Source organism: Dermacentor silvarum, chromosome 4 (assembly GCF_013339745.2).
Source record: "Dermacentor silvarum isolate Dsil-2018 chromosome 4, BIME_Dsil_1.4, whole genome shotgun sequence".
In the NCBI taxonomy this organism is placed as follows: domain Eukaryota; kingdom Metazoa; phylum Arthropoda; class Arachnida; order Ixodida; family Ixodidae; genus Dermacentor; species Dermacentor silvarum.
This window is the reverse complement of record NC_051157.2, coordinates 135571692-135592284: the sequence shown is the minus strand read 5'-3', so window position 1 is coordinate 135592284 and position 20593 is coordinate 135571692. Positions and strand designations below refer to the sequence as shown.

Genomic DNA, 20593 nt, shown 5'->3' with positions numbered 1-20593 from the left:
CTTCATCATTTTTTTGTTAATTGGCACAGAATAGATAACGCAAGTGCACTTTTTACACAGCTGTGACGGGAAGTAAATTGCTTGCAACTATCTGTGTTAAAATTCACGATGAATTCAAGACGAAGTGATAGGTTGAAAGGGGTCATAGAAGAATTTTAATAAGAGAAGTTATGAACGTTGTTGCGCTTTTTGAATTCGCATATGCTGCCAATTATAGTCGGGCAGTGTATCAAGCTCAAATCTACGAAAAACGTGATTGAGATTTTTGTGTTTTCTGAATTTGATTTACCAGAAATTTATTCTTTAAGGCTGCTATTCACAGAGCCTAAGAACGTTGCAAATGAAGGACAATAGTTTGCTACACACATGGTACTAGAACTACATAAATACATAAATACAGAATTGGTCTCAATATACCTGTATGTTCTATTTTCACGGTCACTGCAAGAAAGCCGTGTACCGGGTGATTGGAAAGCGCCAGAATTAACACACTTCTTAAATGTAGCCATGAGCAATCTGTAAATAATTAGCGTCCCATATATCTGACATCATCAGTTAGTAACCTACTGGAACACATAATTTATAAACGCATCGTTGAGCGCTTAGAAAAACACAATATACTAACGCAACATCCACAGTGACTCAGGAAAGTTTTTTTCACTTCAGCGCACTTAGTTAAAGCCATGCTTGACTTTGCAAACTCAATAAATAATTGTTCCCGAATTGATGTTTTTATGGATGATTCCGAGGTCTTCGATAAGGTTTCTATTAAAATTCACGTTACAACCGATTTGGAAAACCTAAGGCTTAAAGCCTGGTTGTCATCCTATCTTTAAAAACCTTCACCAGCACATAATCTTCAAACTGCTTGCTCCCGATGAGTTAAATGTTGGCTTTCTCCTCCTTCAAGGTTCAGTGCTTGACTGTTTTTTATTTATTATATTTATAAATCACATTATAGAGCTCATCCACGTACGCAGATGAGTGTGCTATTGATTCGAAAGCCAAAAAGCCCATTGAGCAAAAGCAGTTAAATCAAGCATTCAAATGAGTAATTTCGTGGAGTAAATCCCGACAAATGTCTGACAATGTTTAGAAAAGTGTCTTTATGTCGATTACGTGCAAGAAACATGGCATTTTCATATTTTTAAACCTTGGTGCATGGTAGTTGGAACATCCTGTACGCAGAAAGCCACGAAAGCCTTGTTGCACTACCTCAAGTCGACAGGTCTTGGCGACCGTCTGTAGACTTCGTGCGAAGTTTCAAATGTGCGCGAAACTGTGCTCTCTCTATTTCCTTTCTCTCTTCTTTTCATCCCTATACCCCTTTTCCTCAGTGCAGGGTAGCAAACCGGACGTGCGTCTTGTTAAACTCCCTGCCTTTCCTCTCTTCTATTTCTCTCTCTCTCTCTCTCTCTGTACAAAGTTTACCTATAACGTGTATATATGAGTAAAAAACATCACAACCCATCAAATGAATACGAAGTTTTGTTGATATTTTCAATCGGCGGATTATGATCAGGCAATGGGGCCACCTTTGAAGTGGAGCGAGCCGGATCCTTCGACAAGCTGCCTCGAGATCACACGACGCAGACCGATGACGGTGAGTTTCCCAACGGTTGCCAAGCAGCTGCTTCTGAGAGCTTCAGTGTCGTGAGAGCGTCCCCGAGTGACACATTTATTTAATTACTGCTTCAAAACTGCAAATTACTTCACGCAGTGCCTAATACAATCTCACATTGAAGGAAAGTTTTGACATGATTTTTGTTTCAAGATAATTACTTAAGGGGCTCTGCTACTATATGCGGAGATGATACAAACAGAATGCGTCATTGAAATTCTCAGGAGCTTATTGATAGGGTTCTGCGTTTTGGTTTTTATTTCACCAAGATACGGCGCACTTATTTTCCATTTCTTCCGCAGCAAAGTTCAGTGTTTTCCGGCGAATATCTTTTTCCGATTAGAACTTTACCGGCTCTCTTCGATCGATAGTTTTTCGCTCGAGCATACCGTTTTTTTTAATATGTGTTTCACTAATATCGTTGGCACGAATTGTGGTCAAAAACTGCAGCCGTATTCAATTAACAAAAAAAAAACTTTTAAAGAAACAGTGTAGCAAGGGCACAATGTCAACCTTACTATTTAGGAAGTAGGATTTGGCAGAGGTTGTATCTGAACACAAATTGAAATATATTTTATTGATGACATTGCGCGGATAAACGCCAGCAACGAATGATGCAGAAAGGTGTACAGGATAGATAAACCGACGCGTTGACGGCAGTGAACTTTCCGCGACTCGAATGCTCCGAGAACCAGGGGCTGATTTATTTTGGGATGGCCACATTCGGAAATATCCCTTTATGTGCGTACCTATTGGTTGAGCAAAAGCAAATGAGCTGATTTGCTGGATATCCGTGTGGCGCGACGCGACAGGGATATCCAGCCAGGATAACCAAGTGGTCGTCCGAGAATGGGCCCGCAGGGGAAAGATCCCTTGTCCCCTTTGTGTCCAGTCCATCCCCTCCCTCCCCCTCATCGTTTTCTTCACCGCGGTACGTAAAACAGCGGCAAATATACAAAGAAAAAAAAGAAATGGAAGTTGATTCGGTGTTTCGTTGACGTCGCTGGAAGACCATGCATCTTCTTTAGTAAGTTGGGGATGAGAACGGGGCGGAGTCACCGCGCATGGCATTTTATCACCACACGCCACGCTTGAGGAAAATCAGAGCGGCTTCGAACTGCTCAAATTTAGTTACTGCACTATCTTCGCGATTGGCGCTCTTTTAGACTGCACGTAACCACGGGAAAGGGTCACATTTTTAGACTGCACAATATCCGGGATCGGCGCACGAAAGGGTCTACGAACACACATGCCCGATGCGGAAAGGGGGGGGGGGGGGGCGTGGTTAACGTAACCGAGGAAGACATTGTCCTAAACAGTAAAGATGGCAATGTCTCACGCGGGGCCTTCACCTCGCCAGGCTCCTGCTTTGTAGAGCATGCAGGCTCGAAACTGTGCGCCTGGTCGCTTTCTTAAGCGCTGGTTAGTTCGCTTTCACTGAAGCTTTTCGTGTAAAATTAAATTCTGTGAAAACTCTATAGGTGCTTTTCATGCGAATAGCACTCAGACCAATTTTTTTCCGCCTATCTCTCTAACTAAAGATATGTGCCGATCCTGAAGATAATGCAGTCCAAAAACAACTTGGGGCACTGTGTATATGCTGCTGTGTATGCACCGCTGGTAAGTGCCACTGCGCATGTGCCACTGCGTATGTGTCACTGGATGTGCAACGCTGGGGTATGTGCTGCTCTTTCATGAACGTCTTTTACGCCAAAGTGGGTCACTGGACATAGGTACCGCTCCAATATTAGTCGTTAAATTACAGCGAAGCTGTTATGGGCTAGGTTCCAGGAGATCGCGTCCCGCAACAACCGGAAGTCGATCAACAATCTAAGACGCGTCGCGCCACCTTGTGGCGTCGTATGAAAACGTCGGCATGGCGGTGTTTTTAAACTTCGGGATCGTAAAAAAACTGCTTGCTTGCCTTGCGTTGTTTGCTTGACCCGTGGACCATTAGAATTGTTGCGGGAGCGTTGCTTGCTTACTCAGAGAAGACGATGACGACGGTGGCCTGCGCACCATCAGAATTGTTGCGTGAACCTTTGCATATAGGTAAGACACGATGTGGGGTCGGTGGAGTATGTGAATCGGGATGTAAGTAAGTACGATTTCGCTTCGATGACACGGTTTTCGCTCAAGGACAAGGTCCACTGAACAATGAAACACATCAGGATTTCGCCTTAATAAAAGCACGTGCGGTGCATACCCTCATTGGATATGCGAGTACCAGTCAGAGATAGGCGGGTATGAGCCAGGCACAAGAAAGAAAGAAGGAAGGAAGGAAGGAGAGAAAGAAATCTAACGTGAATGAGTGAGTGAAACAACTTTATTGTAGGTCCGGCGAGGACGCGAACTCGCCGCGCACCGGGACCGGCAGGTCTAGCCTACCGGCCCGGTCGCGGGCACGCCGGACAGCCAGGATTTGCTTGTCTAGAGCGGGGCTAACCCAGAAGCGAGTCCCACTCCTCTTTGCTGAACTTGGGGATCTCGACCTGCACTCCCAGAGCATGTGTGCTAGAGTGGAGCTCTGCCCGTAGAACGTGCGGGCGTCGTCGCGATATACGTTGGGGTAAACTTCGTGTAGAACGGCCAGACACGGATATGTGCCGGTCTGTAAAATCTGAGAAACAGCTTGTGCCCTATTCAATTTAGGGTGAGGGGGTGAAAAGACCCTTTAGACATGTAGATGAATTTCGTAACCTCGTTGTGAGTAGCGGGAGCATCCCTGTGGCTTAGGGGGTAGGGGAGTCGGACACTCCTTACAGAGGGCGCGCAGTCTCGTGAGCAGATTCATTGAGGTTCGGGGGAGTACCCTCGACCGACCCTACGTGAGCGGGAAACCAGTAAATCGACTGGTGCGTGAGATCATCCGGACTGGAGGCGCTAAGATGACGAGCAGCTTGCTCGGCGATGCGACCCTTCTGAAAAGCCCTACGTGCCGTTTTGGAATCGCTATAGATCTCGAACCCACGACCATCTAGCAGGGCGAGGGCAATGGCCGCTTGCTCAGCGACTTCGGGGTTTGAAGTGCGAATCAAAGCGCTATCGAAAATATTGCCGCTGGAGTCGACCACGACGACGGAAAACGTCTTCCCATTGCTGTACTCCGCGGCGTCGACGAAGTTTTCTCTGATGCCTTGTTGCTTGATCTGTTTGAGAATCGCTACTGCTCTCGCCTTCCATCTGCCCTCGTTGTGGACTGGATGGACGTTTCGAGGCAGGGGGGCCACTTCGAACTTGTCTCGAATGTACCTAGGGATCGGGGTACTAATCCTCGAGGATCCCGCAGGGGGGTAACTCGGCTCTTCGAGGTTGCGTTTACCTGCCGCTGTGGTGGTAAGCCGAGAGATTTGGGCGCGTTCTTGGGCTTCGGCAATCTCCTCGGCGGTGTTGTGTACCCCCAGCTTGAGGAGATCTTCGGGTATGGGTCCTAATGGGTAGCGCGAGAGCTCTTTGAGAGCGTTGAGCTTGTCTCGCTCCGCTATGAGCCAGTTGTGCATAGAAATCGTGTAGGTGAAGCGGCATAATACGAAGGCGTTGATCAGGCTCAGGAGCCTGGCTTCCTTCATGCCTCGGTGTCTGTTTGCGATTCTGCGAACGAGGCGGAAAGCGTTGTCCGTCTTTGCGATGATCTTGCGGAGAGCCGTTCCGTTCCTGCTGTTGAATTCGACCAACATGCCCAGGACCCTAATGACGTTGACCCTGGGTATCACCCCTCCGTCACAAGTGCGAAGACTGATGCTGCTTTCGGAGACTAACTTCGAATCCTTGGGTCTGCCTCCCTTCTCATTTCTGTAAAGCAGAAGCTCCGACTTGGCGGGGAAGCCCCGAAGTCCGGTGGGGCGGAGATACTCCTCGATCACGTCGATCGCCTCTTGCATGGCCTCTTACATTGCATGGCATCGACTGGGCCCTCGCAGCCCTCGGTGCACCATATGGTAATGTCGTTGGCGTAGATTGTGTGCTTGACATCCTCGACGTGTGCCAACCTCTCGGAGAGACCAATCTTACGGATGTTAAACAGTGTGGGGAAGATTACGGTGCCCTGAGGAGGGCCCTGTCCTCCGAGGGGCACATCTTCGGAGCGGAAGTCTGCAATGCGAAGCTTGGCCTTTCTGTCCGTTAGAAAAGAGCTTACATAGCTGTGGAATCTATAACTGAGACCCAGGTCTGAAACTGTCTTGACGATGAAGCTGTGGAGCACGTTGTCGAAAGCCTTCTCGAGGTCCAGACCGAGCAGAGCCTTGACGTTTCTGGAACAGCCATCCACAATCTGATGTTTAATTATGACCATGGCATCCTGCGGCGACAGTCCGGCGCGGGAGCAGATCATGCTGTATGTGTAAACCTCGTTGTTTTCGAGGTACTCGTTGAGCATGTTGAGGACGACGCGCTTCATGACCTCGCCGACGCAGAACGTTAGAGAAATCGTTGTGAGGTTCTCAACGTTCGGGGCCTTGCCGGGCTTAGGAATGAGCACCGTACAGGCCATCTTCAATTCTGCAGGAACCACGCCGCTCTTCCAGCACTCGTTGATCTTGTCGGTCAGAAAGACGATCGACAGGTCGTCGAGATTCTGACTTATCGGATCCCGAAGTAGTTGCCTGGCAATTAGCGGTTGAGCGTAGGAGGAATAACAGAAGAAGGCTAAACGTGCTGCGGAGACACTGGAGCAAAGGGACGAACTGAACCTTTGCTAACGCTACGTATATCCTGGCATAGCCGAGCTAAGCCACTGCAACTTTTTTTTTCTCAACTTTCTGTTGGTGACTCCGTGCGCACCCAGCGCAGACTTGCGGTTGAGCGCCAAGATGACCTGTCTGACCTCGGCAGCGGGGAAGTCTTTGTCCAACTCGGGGCGAGGAGATCGTCGGTAGTCCGGGAGTTGGGTTGCCGGATTCCCGTCGCGCCGGACGGGCAAGTAATTCTGAATGAGTTTGGAGACAAGTACTTCGACCGTGTGAAACCTGGTGGCTTCGTGTAGGGTCCGGGCCAATGTATGCTTCTGATTTGACTTGGAGCTGCTTTCATCGAGAAGGTGCTTCAGCATACCCCAGGACTTGCCATTGCGCATCTGTCCGTCAGTGGATTCGCAGAGCTCGTCCCACTGCTGCTGGCATAGCGCTTTGCAATGGTCATCAATGACCTTGTTGAGCTCCGAGATCTTCTTTCGGAGTCTGCGTTGACCCTTTGACCCTTCCATCGGCGGAGCAGGGTGTTTTTGGCATCGATCAGATGGGCGAGTCTGCTGTCCATTCGCTTGACGGCAAGATCAGTTTCCACTTTCTTGGTGGCCATGGAAGCGTCGTTGCGGATGCATTCGCACCATTCTTCGAGGCAGGTGAGTGCCCTGATCTTGCGATCATGCTTGCCGGATCTTGCGAAAACGGCCTCAATCGACGAACGTGAATTCCCTGACCCTAGTCCGTGCCACGTTGAAGTGGGTCTCAAGAATGTAGTGCTCGCTGTGAAACTCCATGGCGGTGTTCTTTCCGCCCATGTCCTCGACGTTTTTGGTAAAGGCAAGGTCGGGTGTCGTGTCCCGGCTGATGGAGCTACCGATGCGCATGGGAAAAGCTTTGTCGGTGACCAGAGTGACGCCCATCTCGTTTGCGTCTTGCCACAGGTTGCGCACCTTGGTAGTGTTGTAGACGTAACCCCAGAGGCCGTACGGGGCGTTGAAATCACTGACGACGACGACGAAGGGTCGAGGGCCGGCCAGGTCGGTCGCTTTCCTGAGGATGGTCTTGAACTGTTGGCGCGCGTCCCTGGGGTTGCTAAAGATATTGAGGACGAAGACGCTGTTTCTGCGCTGTTTCCGCTGCGGTGCGTCGAGCAGGATCTCAGCCATGACATGTTCGATTCTACCACTCGCCAGCTTGAGGTCGCGGGTGAGATGAGTAAGCCTTTTATCGATAAAGGTACAAATGCCTCGGCTCCCGGGCCGGCCCGACACGGCCCTGTAGCCCTGGAGCGAGGCAGCGGAGACTTATGTATTCAGGAGAGCAATGACCTAAGGTTTAACCGCCTATCTTGCTCTGGGGGTGGGACGTTACGAGGTGCTGGGCCGGCCCAGGTATTGTCGCCGAGCTTGAGATGCACCAGAGCGGCCCAAACGAGGGTCGGTTGCCTCCAGAAATGTGTGGAGGCGAGCTGAGGTCCGGATGATGGCTGGACTCTGGAACCTGGGCGGCCCTTGATCTGAATCGGACCCGGGAATCAGACCTGGACCTGATCCTGGAGATGGTGCGGCTCCTGGTAAATGCACAAGACCAGGATTGCCCCGTCGACTGGGAGCGGCTGCAGCCAGATCAGCGTTGAGGCGATGGTTACCGGGATTGATTCGCGTCACTAAGGGCGCGGGAGCGTTGCCCCCGTCTGCGCCTCACGAGATACGGCGTCTGGAATATTCGCTTACACACGGGGGCGGTCCTAAGGTGGTCGCCTCTGCACAGCTTGCATTTGAGTTTGGTTTGGTTTGGTTTGGTGCCTATAGAAATAGCACAACCCACTACGGGGATTGGCCACGAATCGGGCGGCAGTGCGATAGCAACACAGCAATGCCATACGAAGTAAGGTGAGCGGGCTTTGGATGCAATATGAATTGCAGCAAACATGAGCTGATTAAGTAAGCAGGTGTGCTGCGCCGTAAGTAGACCGACATGAAGAGAGACTCGATGACCACGAGAAGGCGCGTGTGAAACGGTGGTGTTGATGAGAAGTGCTTCCCGTGGGCACGCGTGCGAAGGGACACACCTGTAGCGCTGCACTGCCGATCCGGGCTGCATTGCATGTGTAGCGTGCGTTGGAAAATGTGGCCCGACTATTACTTAACTGAATGAACAGCGTGGTGTGAAGCGCGCACAAACAAACATGAATAGATCACAACTGAATGACTGCAGACAACGACTGTCAAACGCTGGCAGCAAGCAGCGGGTGAAGGTACGTGCGGTCTATCGCTTCAACGGAAACTGAGCGGGCGAATGCACGGCGCATAAAGGTCAGAGCCGTGTGGAGATAAGCGACGGTGCGAGCGAGCGACGAGCGCGGTTGCTGGCAGAGTTAAAGTGCGCCCCCCCCCCCCCCCGCCTCCCTCCGGCGCTGGGCTTCCCGCTTCCTTGCTTGCGCGTGGGAGGATTGAGTGCGTTCGCTCTCCGTGGAAAATGAAGGATACCTAAATGGGATTTTCTTACTTAAGAATGAGATAACAAATGAATTACAATCGTTATTATTAATTTTCATGCTATAGCATCTTAAAATTTGAAGCAAATATTTTTGTTGTGAAAAAAAATTTGCATGGCAGTCTCCTTGTTTCCATAGCAAAATGAAATATGCCATCAGATACGTTCCTATTAGAGTGTCCTAGTGCCGACGCGCCCAGAGATAGAATGATAGGTAGCGTAATGGTCAATCCAAGTTGGCGGAGGGGACCTTCTAGAAGTCGTTTTCTATGCATGGTGAACCTACGACACTCTATAAAGAAATGATCCAGAGTTTCGGGCTCATTGCAATAAAAGCATTGAGGGGAAAGCGCCAAACCAGACCTATGTATATAGAAATTAAGCCTTGGTATTCGGCAACGCATCGTAGTACACGACACTTCAAATTTTCTTGTTGAACACCATCTGCTGTGCCAGGGAAACCTAAGGTGCTGAAAATCGGTGTTATTGAGTACACATGATTTGGCGTGTTCTTCTTGGACAATTTTTTTTTAAATCTCGCAAAAGTGACGTATGCCGAAGGTCTTAGAATCCTCAGTACTGGGCCGTTAAGGGATGCCGCTGCTAGTGCGTCTGCAGATTCGTTTAAAGTGAGCCCCACGTGCCCTAGCACCCATACCAGATGGATAAGGCGTAAATGTTGGGGGATGGATGAATTAAATTCTCGGAGAATGATGGATGAATTGGGCACTGATAAAGTGGAGCAAACCGACAGGGAGTCGATTAAGATTACGGCTGAAGTAATAGATGTGGGAAGTTTTCGTAGAGCTAGGATGATCGATAATAACTCCGCCTGAAATATTGGCGTAAAGTCGGGTAGTCGAAGAGAGAAAGACCAATTTAATGATGCCGAAAAAATACCCACTCCTGCCTTCTCTTCACTGACAGAAGCATCTGTGGCTATTACTGCATTTATTTGGAGGTTCTCGAGGTGGTCATCTAGCAAACTTTTTAGGTATCGAATAGGCAGGAGTTAGCGTTATTAGGAAATATATCATCGAATTCAGCGCTTACTGTCGCAGTAGGGAAATTTTGAAAATCCGCATCACGGATTGATATTTCTAATGGCTCTAATAGTTTCTTTTGAGTTTGCACCTATGTTGAGCGTCGGCGTTTTCTTCTTCGCATCCCCTGCAGATGGCTTCGTTGGGCGAAAGGCAGACGTCGGAGCTGTACCCAAGTCTGCCGAAGCTGCAACACACGTCCATTTGCTTGCGAAATCAAGTGCACTTGACGATAATTCCGCCGTACGAGATAAAAGTGGGCACCTTGTACCCGTCGAACAGAACCACCGCAGGTGCCGTTAGGCTGAATGTCGATGGCATTAGTGCCAAGCTGGTGGGCTGCCGCGTTTCTCATTCTCACTGAAGAACGTCTGGCGGCAACAAGATGCCACCCGGAGTCGTTAGTAAAGTCCTTGGGGGTTAAAATCTCCCCTTCCACCTCGTACTCCATCACAAAGTCTGCGGAAAAAGCCTCTGACGAGAAGAAGCGGGCGAGCGATGCCTAACCCTAACTCGGTTAGGGTCAACACAAAATCACGGCTGGGTCGGTAGAAAAATGGCAGTAAAAGTCACAAAAGCTCCGCCCACCCATAAAAGTCGGGTATCTGCTTGTTCCTCTTGACCTGACGGATCCGAAAGTGTAGCAAGTTCGAGGGTACACAATAAATAAACATTCGAAAAGTGAGCAACAAGCAGGAGTCAAACGAACCACGCCCCATGTGGCTCATAAACACGGCCTCCCCATTACGACAGACGAGAAGTGAAATTTTTACTGTAATGAGCAGCGGCAACGCAGCCAGCTGTGGAAGCAGACGACGATGACGAACCTCACGTGTGGCTCAAACATACGTGTTGTGTCTTTTCAACCATTAACATAGCCAACAAATTGAAACAATTTAATAAATATATAAACAAAAACAATCGATTTGGTGGTCTTCAATCTTCAGATAGTGGAAGGGCTCTGCATTTTTATATAAAACATGTCATCCCCAATTACATACCGATCCTAAGATACCTTGCTAATAAAGTGTGCAATGAGCATGAACAACAAACAAAGCCATTCAGTGGATATATTCACACATTTGGTTAGTACTCGCTGAAGACTCCCACCCAAATTTTTTGTCGTCTTTCGTTTCGGTTTAAAGCGATAAGGCTAAACCCTCTTTACAGGTGACTATATCTGTAATGTAGACATATTCTTTCACTTGATTTTCTTCTGCTCGACTTTAGTAGTTTTTTTTTTTGAACAAAGAAGTTTATCGTGAAAGCAGACTGACAGGTTTGATCAGAATGTTATACTGCTGATTACGATGACCCTGCTGCTGATGACGCTCACTGTTCCAGAGTAGCGTTCTAATCATTGCAGGCTACTATCTTCTATTCAAGTCTCCGGGTACCAAGGGAAACAAGACATCGTTTACGTTGCGAGAGCCCCTGCGGTACGATTGCGTGTCACTCTGGTACTTCCTGCCCAAACTCTCAAATGGGATTGTGCTCTATGTGCAAGATCAAGCAATACTCAACGGGAGTGGTGTCTGGAAGCGTTACCAGTGGCGGCAATCAATACAGTGGGTATGTACCGACAATTGCGCTTGCGCGACAGGTGTTGCATATGCGTGATTTCAGATGGCCCTACGGAGGAAATAAATTATTGTCCCGCTTTTCCATACTGACGCAGGTGCAATACACTTGGAATATCAGAAATACCTTTCGGATAACAAGTGTGTTATGCCTTTTAGTTTGCAAGAGTTGTTTTCTCACCTTACATGACAAACTATTGGCTTTCCTAACGAAATGATTTTATCTTTTGGTCCTGAAAATTCACGTAAGTGTTTCGCACGTCGTGCTGTGCAGCGAAAGCGGCTCACAATATTGGGAAATCAGTGTACTTATTTAGCAGCTGTTCTATCGTGGCATGAAATTAACGAAGTTGCCGTGAAACACTGATGCTTGTAGGAAACTATCAGGGTGAGCAAGAGCACATATTTTTCCTCAATTTGATTTAGCAACCAGGTGAAAAGTGCATACATGTACATCGGATGTTGGAAGTGCAGGTATCGTTTGGCAATGGAGAGTTGGATTAGCGGCAAATGACGCTACCATCGTGTATGGAAGGCCACTGAGAGCTACACTGGGCGAAATGATCGTTACGTGTAGACAGCTGATGTAGAGTACAAATATTTCCGTTTTAACTTCACCTAAACGGAAATGTTTTACAATAGTAATGGAAAACTTAAGCAGTCTTATCGAAAATTTCATTTTGGTATCCAAGTGACCGTGAATTTCAGGTTGACAGAAAAGATATAATATTAAAGTCTATCAAACACAATAGAAGAAAAACTCCTCAATTCTTGTTATTGCAGCAACCTAGTCTAGTTCGATAGACATTACCAGCGCTTGGCAAAAAACAAATACCTCCGAATTAAGCACGACAGAACAGGAGAATGCTCTTTAAGGTGCTCCTGACGAATAAAATAAATAAAGATGCAGTAATGTTGCGTCAACATAATTATCCACATCACTCAAATCTTTATGTCCGCTGCAGGACAAGGTTCCACCATCCTTCATATTGCGTCGCCTTGATCCATACATGAGGTTGTTGCTTCTCACGGCAAAACTGCAACCTTTTCAAATTCTTTTCATTCTGAAACTTATAATGAGCAGAATAAACTACCACCGTGTATTGTAAGTTTCACGGGTCAGTACTACTTTCAGCATGCTGTGACTAACCTCGTTCAACCTGAACAAGTTAATGTAACGTTATACCTGTATTATTGTTACTATAATTATTGCGTTAATGTTTTAATAATATTGTGTGCATTATTGATGTCTTTATTATAGTATTGACATTATTATTACTGCGCTACACTTGTATTATATTCGCTTGTGCATATTTCTGTTGTTTGTATGAGGTTCCTCTCCCCTCTGTAATGATGAAAGGCCCTGAGGGTAATGACAGGGAATGAAATGATACGAATGCCTCTCCCAGCGATTTCCAGAGACCGCTGTCTTGGCGAGCTGACCCAATCTCATGCATGCGAGTTTCGTAATTTCCTACCACCTAATTCTCTTGCATCCTGGACTGCGCTTTCTTTCTTTTTGCGCCCATTCTGTCACTCTAATAGAAAACAAGTTATCTACCCTACGCACTGCATTTCCTGTGTAGCTCCATCTTTTTTCTTCTTAATGTCACATAGAATATTGACTGCCCCCGTGTGCTGTCTAACCCACAACACTGTCTTCCTGTTTCTTAACATCACGCCTAGCATTTTTCGTTCCGTGGCTTGTTGCGTGGTCCTTCACTTCGTCTCAAGCTTTTGTTGACGTGCAAGTTTCTGCCCCATATTTGAGTACAGGTAGAGTGCAATGATTACGCATTTTTCAAGTAAAGCGGTAAGCGGCCGGTCAAGACTGCGTTGCTCGCCGCATGCATTCCAACCTATTTTCATTCTGTTGTTAATTTTGTTCTCATGATCAGGGTGATGCTGCATGTGAAAGCATTTAATCTTTTTTGGGCTGTTCAGCCAAATTATGACTGGAAAGTGGCCAAAAAAGACAATTTTCACTATATTGCAAGCAGTTTCTTAAAATGTGCAAGATAACTATAAAAACGCCGCGGGAAACTGATACTGTATAAAATTTTGAATGCCAGATTAAAAAGCAACACTGTCAGTTTAGCGCCAGTATCATTTCAAGGAGTACGTAATTTACGCTCGCATACAGGCCCAATAGCAATAGTCCTAACAACGCACGGACCTAGCGTCATAATGCCGCGACGTTCACTGAATGACTGAGTATCTCGCACCCTATATCTGAACTAGTGAGCATCGATCCAAGAAGGCCGTATCTATTCGCCTCGGCAGCCTTTCCCAAATGTCCTTGTTCGCACAGAGATGACATTTCTACCGCGCTATATGTAATGGTACTCAGCCGTCTGGTTCCTGTTTTAAAACATGAACAGCCTTAGCCATGAGCCCCGTGCAGAACTTATTAACTGTGATCTGGCACCACAATTTTTGAAAGAACTGTTTTTTTTTACGAAGCTCGCAACGTCGCCTTCGACCCTTTTAGTTTACCCTGCTATGGCTTTTAAAATACATTTGACAGTTGGCAGCCTGCGTACTAACGCGATAGCGTTAAAGCGCCTTGTCGCTGAAAATCCTGCGTTGGCGTCCGTGGCGGAAAAATTATCCCCACCATCCCGACCGCGGAGACCCTCCGCGTGGCGCAAGGTGTTAGCGAAGGAGAAAATCATCCCGAACCACCCCGACCACGTGGTGCCCTCCGCGTGGTGCAAAGTATTGGTGAACAAAAATTGCATTTCTCACACTGAAATCCGTCAGAAAAATCGTAAAGCACGACTTAAGCACAACCTACAAACATGGTGCCGTCGGACTGTTATTTGAATGCGCGAGAAAACATAATTCTCTTTCGAGGAAACTAAAACACAAACCCCTTTTCCAGCATTTCGACCATCCCAACCCAGTGCATTCGGGTAATATACTTGCGAAAGTGCTATCCAGATGGCACTCGCATACTCGGCAGGTCAAATTGGGACTTCACCTGTCTAATACGTTTTGGACACGCGCGCCCGCCGGCGCAATAGCGAACAAATAATAAAATAGTAAAAAAGGTGCTAGGGCTCTCACCTTTTAATATAAGACGACATATATTGCCCCTGAAAAAACGTCTTCTCAGCAATGCATTTCTGTTTACAAGTGAGGCCTACTTTAAGGGGATTGTTGTAAGCTTGGTCTTTGTAAGCTGGCTTTCCCGTGTTCTATGTTGCGGTGAAGCTCACTGAAATAAAAATGCGATGCAAACGGGGCGATAACACTATCACATTCCACTCTTAAAGGCGAAGCTTAAGCGTCCTCCAATTTTTGTCTTCATTTTATATATGTCAATTGTATTATATACGTATTCATAAGCAAATATAATTCAGAAGAAATATCCATAAAGTAGTGCAATGAAATACCGCTAGATAATTCCGCACAAAATTTGGCATACACACACAATGGAGTACAGTCTATAGCTATGCAGTCACAGCAGGAAAATCTAGCGCAATACGAGCGCATGTCTCGCTAGTCCACTCTGACAGAAGTGTGGCGACAGGCAGTCTTGCGTTCAGGAGTAGAATAGAGACCTCTCGTCCTATACTTCAGCTCATGGAAGGAACGCGCAAGGAACGGCCACACCGCGCATTGAATGCGATCCTAATTGCTTTCCGTGTCGGTAATAGAGGCCACTTTTTTTGCCATGTATAAAACACACACTATGGGTCCCCTTTAGTTACGAGAGAGCGCATACTGCGCTATGAGCTCATGAGAACTTGTAGCCTCCTCTACGAAGTACGTATAAAATATCAATATTATTGCTGCAGACATGGCAGTAGAAGTTGGTAAGCAGAAGGGCCACAGTCTTGGGGAAAGACAGTTTGCAAGACATAACACGAAAGCTTGCAAAGTGGTGCTGCTGGCACCTTTTAACTAGCGCCTAATGTATGCATGTCTCTCTCTCTCTCTCTCTCTCTGTGTGTGTGTTGTGTGTGGCGTGTGTGGCATGTACCGTGACGGAACAAAGGGCCTGAAATGCGAGCTTGGCGTGATAATTGTCTTGTGGCAGCAAGAGAAATGTTACTCATGATGATAATGGAAGAGACCACATGCCACGGACAAGGAAGCGGTGGGCGGAGCGCGCAGAGCATGAGAATGAACGGGAGTCTGGAACGGCAGCTCGCAGAACGGCGGTTCAAGGCTCGTGTACAGGCGACCGGTGTCCTGCTAACCTACGGACATGGGGACATATTCTGAAACTGTTCCACTTCGGCGATCGTTCGCCTAGGCGACAATTTCCCCTTCAGGTGCACGCTGATTGGCTGGTTGGACAAAATTGAATGAGCTGATTGGCTGGTTAGAGCCCGACATCAATCAATTTTGCTCAACCAGCCAATCAGCATGCGCCTGAAGGCGAAATTGTTCCCTAGGTGAACTATCGCCGAAGTGGAGCGTTTCAGAATACGTCACGTGGTCTTAAGTCCCACTCGTGGCTGGTCTCTCCTGCGCACCAGCGGCCTGCAGCTATAGCGGTCTGGTGCAGTGCTTCCTGCTGGGAACCGGCAGGTCTGAGCTACCTGTCTTGCGACCGAGCCCGACGTTCTAGCGGCTGAGGCGTTACAGGCCAGACGTTAGTGGCCAGTTACAGCAATGGGCTGGTGTTCTGCGGGCCTGCTGTTTCCCCTGCTTCCAAGTCACATCCAGGTGTGCGTGGTGGTGGCGGCGTGGGACGTGGCCGTCGCAAGATACATACCAGCTGAAGTGAAATGTAGGAACGCAACGCTAAAGTGTCGCTACGCCACGATAACCATCACGGGCTCCGCAACAACGACGCACACCAGCGAGTCATGCTGCATGAGTGCTAGGAATATCACCATATAGAAGGATAAAGGTCTTCAGAACTCTAGTCCGCGTGCATGTAAATCGTTCTGTGTCGGGTTAATGTGTCTCTGTATATTCTGTGTTGAATGTAAAAAGCTCCCGTCTTCTGTGTCATTATTAAAAGGATCCTGAGCCCAATGGAAACAGTATGCGTTTACATTACAGTATGTATGTATGTATTTATGTTTTAAAAAAAATAATTATGGGGTTTTACGTGCCGAAACCACGATATGATTATGAGGCACGCCGTAGTGGGGGACTCCAGACATTTGGACCACCTGGGGTTCATTAACGTGCACCCAAATCTAAGTACACGGGTGTTTTCGCATTTCGCCCCCATCGAAATGCGGCCGCCGTGGCCGGGATTCGATCCCGCGACCTCGTGCTCAGTAGCCCAGCACCGTAGCCACTGAGCAACCACGGCGGGTGTATGTATTTATGTATGTGTGTATGTATGCATGTATGTAAAATATGAAGCAGTATTGAAGTTATATTTAGAAACACCAAATGATAAGACATCAAATATTAGTTATTAGAACTGAAAGGTGCGGCACCTTTGCTCCTAAAGCACTTGGGTGAAAGAAAAAAGTAATGTATGTTTTTTTAATTTTACGTAACATTTAATAGAACTGCCACTTCAGTGCTTCTGCCATATTCTATTTGCCGTATCTTTTTACCAGGACGATACCATTACTGCTGTTTCTGGAACGAACGGAGACGGCTTCGTTGCCATCGACGATGTGCTGATCAGCGAGCAATGTAATCAAAGGAGTGAGTAGGAAGAAATATTTGTATATTTTAATGGGAAGTAAGCAAGCGAAGCCAACGAACACGACCAAAACCGATCACATCTTGCCCTGCATGTCTTGTGTTTTCTATTAAACCTAATGTTTCGACAGTAACCCAGTACCATTGCGACCTCGTGGTTATTTCTAAAAGGTGTACTTAGACAATCTGTAAAGAATACATAACGTTGTAATCTAATCTTTTGGATATCTATTATTCTAATATTGTTATCTATTATTGTTGACCAGCGTCGGTGCACCTTCGGTAAACCAACTTAGCTATACGGACGGATGGCCGTTAGACCAAAATACATTTATACGAACACTATAATAAATTATTTAGATAAAAGAACAAGACGAAACATTGTTACAGTTTGCGAAGTATAAATAGCGATCGCAAAAAGTTAGATTACTGCAGCGAAGTAACGTTCGGAATTCATAAGATTATTTATTAATTTATAAACCATTATGTCACGCGCGCACAACCAAGCATGGTCAGTTCTTACTCGATGACTGCGAGCACTCGCTTTCACAGCCCTGACGTAATCAAGACCTGGCGCCAACGAGGAGCAATAGCTTCGTGCTGCCACATGCTTCACCGCGTCTCGAAAACTTGAGATTAGGTGACGTCCAACACTAGCCGCGCGGGAAAACAGCGTGCATCTGGGCCCCAGCGATCTTGGCTCTCCGTTAGCAATTACACCCGCCACAGCTTACCTCAAAGATACGGCGCGCGGGCTGGCGATGCGCTCTCTCCCGTGAACAACCATGCGCAGCCATGACATGGTTAGAGAAGGAGACGCGTGCTCTCCTTTCCAAGCTCCTACTTGATCGTGTGACCTCCGATAGCGGGCGTAGGGTAAGACGGCCCGCATTAAGCCACCAACTTCTCGGCCTCCGCTTACGCTTTCCCTCGCACCCACAGGTGCGTCTGTGTTGTCGGTATAATTCCCTGGCAGTGTCCGCATAGTTCTTGTCGCAGTAGTGTAGTCCAATAGAAGCACACCGATTGTCTATGACACATACATTTCAACTTTTGTTAACTTCTTGCTGACATTCCTTGTAGACATTTCCAGTAAAGCTTCCAAAAGCAAAGAAAAGGCGGCAGCGGTTTCATTGCAATCCCTCGCATTTTAAGTACCGTTGGAATGTGTGCATTGCCATGAGAAGGCAATGAGCTTGTTATAATAATTGAAGGCAGATGCGAACTTATTGTGCTTACGTAACAACGATGGTCATCGTACACTGAAAAAGAATTATTCTCCAACTCTCTGATGTATGCCGATCCGATAGCGCGAAGAACTATAAATGCGATTTTTATTGCGGTAGCATTCCACGCTGTATTTACAGGCATTAACCACATACCTTATCATGAATAGATCTATTTCTGGCTTGCAAGCGTCTTCTAGTGAGTACCCGGATGGCTGACGACAAGGCTGACATCACATACCGCTCAGGGAGTGACCAGCTAGCGCCATAAATTTTTTTACGTAACTGCATCCTCATTATAAAGTGATTCGTGATGAATTGTCAGTAGTTGGCCTTCTTAATTGATCACATTATGGCAGATGCAAATGCGAAATGAAAAGGTGGTAATGTGAGCTTAACAAAGATCTCATGAAATAACACGACGTTAGAGATGTCCCCAAAACCTGCGGTAAACATTCATCAGCATTCTAAAGGGTGGCCCAGAGCAGATAGAAGGACATTTCTAGGAAAGTGTAACACCAATGTTATTTCTAGGACGTTTGACGATAAATATCTTTCTAACAGGACAGTTGTTACAAGATGTTGCAGTTTCCTGAATAAAGGAAGGTTCTTCTAGAAGCATAAGCTCTTGTCAGCCGGGCATGATTTACAATTCTTTTGGTTAATGCGCATGTCGAGATAAAAGTTTGCAGACTAGAAGACGGGAGATCGGTAATTTGCGACTAACACAGGCTGGACTGAGTGATTTAACGAAAGAGTTGGTCAGTGACTGAATCTGTGGATCAGCGAGTTTATTTAGTAAAAAAAGTGATCATGTCAGACGCAAGAATACCGTGTAAGTTAAAATAAAATATATGCGCGATAGAGGATCGAGTGGGGTGATGAAATCAGTGTCCTTAGAGCGCAAGTGGTGTTTAATTCTGCTGAGTAATGCAAGTTGTTGGCAGTTTCTATCACTTATTCGAATAAATTAACCAAGTTTTAACTGCTTCATTTTGTTGAAAATATTTATCGCCTTCATTTCTTATAGGGCTCTGAATTCTAGAAATAAGAAGGGAGAGTGTCATTAAAGACTGGGGATATTGTGCCTGGGAAAAACGAGCAATCGAATGATACGCACAGCCTACGTCACAAGCACAATATAAGCAAATTATGTGGTATATAGCAAATCTAGCCTGTAGTAGCTCGGAACCGATATATAAAATCTTACGGATAGCTACCGTGCAGTAACATAGACCAAAATCATCAAATGGTACATATAGGTAGGTGTTTACCTATCGAAAATAATGAGTCTTTGCTACGTATATATTCTACATTGTTTTCTTAGTATTGTATTGCTAATTCTGTAACTTCGGTGCTCATATGTTCTCCTTAGCATACGTGCATTTATTTCTCTGTAATATATTTTACGAGTGATTCTCTAGACATACTCATGTGGCATTGTTTCTTCGTCTTATTTGTAGACTATTGTCTATAAAAATTTTATGAATTCAAAGATAGCATGTTCTAACGGCTTCAGTGTCTCTTCCATGGGATGTTGCAGCTTGTGAAAAGTAAAATGAATGAACGTGAGAAAGTGGGCAGCAATCATAAGAAAAATACAGAAAACAAACAATGTTGAGTCTAAAACTTGCTGTCTCTATGTATTTTTTTTTCTATTTCACTCTCTGTGCGACCAAATTCAAGTCATCAAGCTAACGTGTAGTTTCGTCACTTCAAGCATAGGTCCACTTTACGAAACTTAACTCGTCTTCGATACTTCACAGACGAAACTTCAAGAGTTACCACTTATTTGAAATTATGTAGACCTGCAATGTTTATTTTTTCTCCATCTCTCCCATCACGTAGCACGGTCGACACAAAGGTTTGATTGTGGCAACAAGACTGTGACGATAGAGCGTGTGTGTGACTTCGTGACCGACTGCGAAAACGGCGAAGACGAGCGAAACTGCGGCGATTGCGACTTCAGCAAAGGCCTGTGCGGCTGGATCTCCGACGGCTCTCTGAACCGTGGCACGGCGGCATGGCGCCGCAAAGCGGTAGGCGAAGTCGAGAACTCACCGCTCACCAACCCACGCAACAGTCGCAACGGTGAGTGCTCGTGGAAATAGCAGTGCACTCATTGGAAAGTCTGCATTGGCGGAAAGATGTGAAACAGAGACACTATATAATCCAAACTAGTACTAAGTACACGCGAAGATGGAGGCAAGAGATCATTAACAGTGCTTGAGCATGGAATGCAGCCTAAGCCGAAGTTAAGTCCCTAGAACTTATCTTCGTCAGGAAGCAACGGCTTTCTTTTAGCAGCAGTTTTGTT

The 20593-nt window shown here is 46.6% G+C and overlaps 1 protein-coding gene across 1 annotated transcript in view; it reads left to right on the top strand.

Moving 5' to 3' along the window:
- LOC119448918 (MAM and LDL-receptor class A domain-containing protein 2) overlaps positions 1–20593 on the top strand; it is a 666053-nt gene that overhangs the window by 637370 nt on the left and 8090 nt on the right. The window contains exons 32-35 of the mRNA XM_049666563.1: positions 1523–1603; positions 11212–11417; positions 16963–17053; positions 20125–20367. Coding sequence (XP_049522520.1) covers positions 1523–1603; positions 11212–11417; positions 16963–17053; positions 20125–20367 — 621 coding nt within the window. The remainder of the gene's footprint in view (positions 1–1522; positions 1604–11211; positions 11418–16962; positions 17054–20124; positions 20368–20593) is intronic.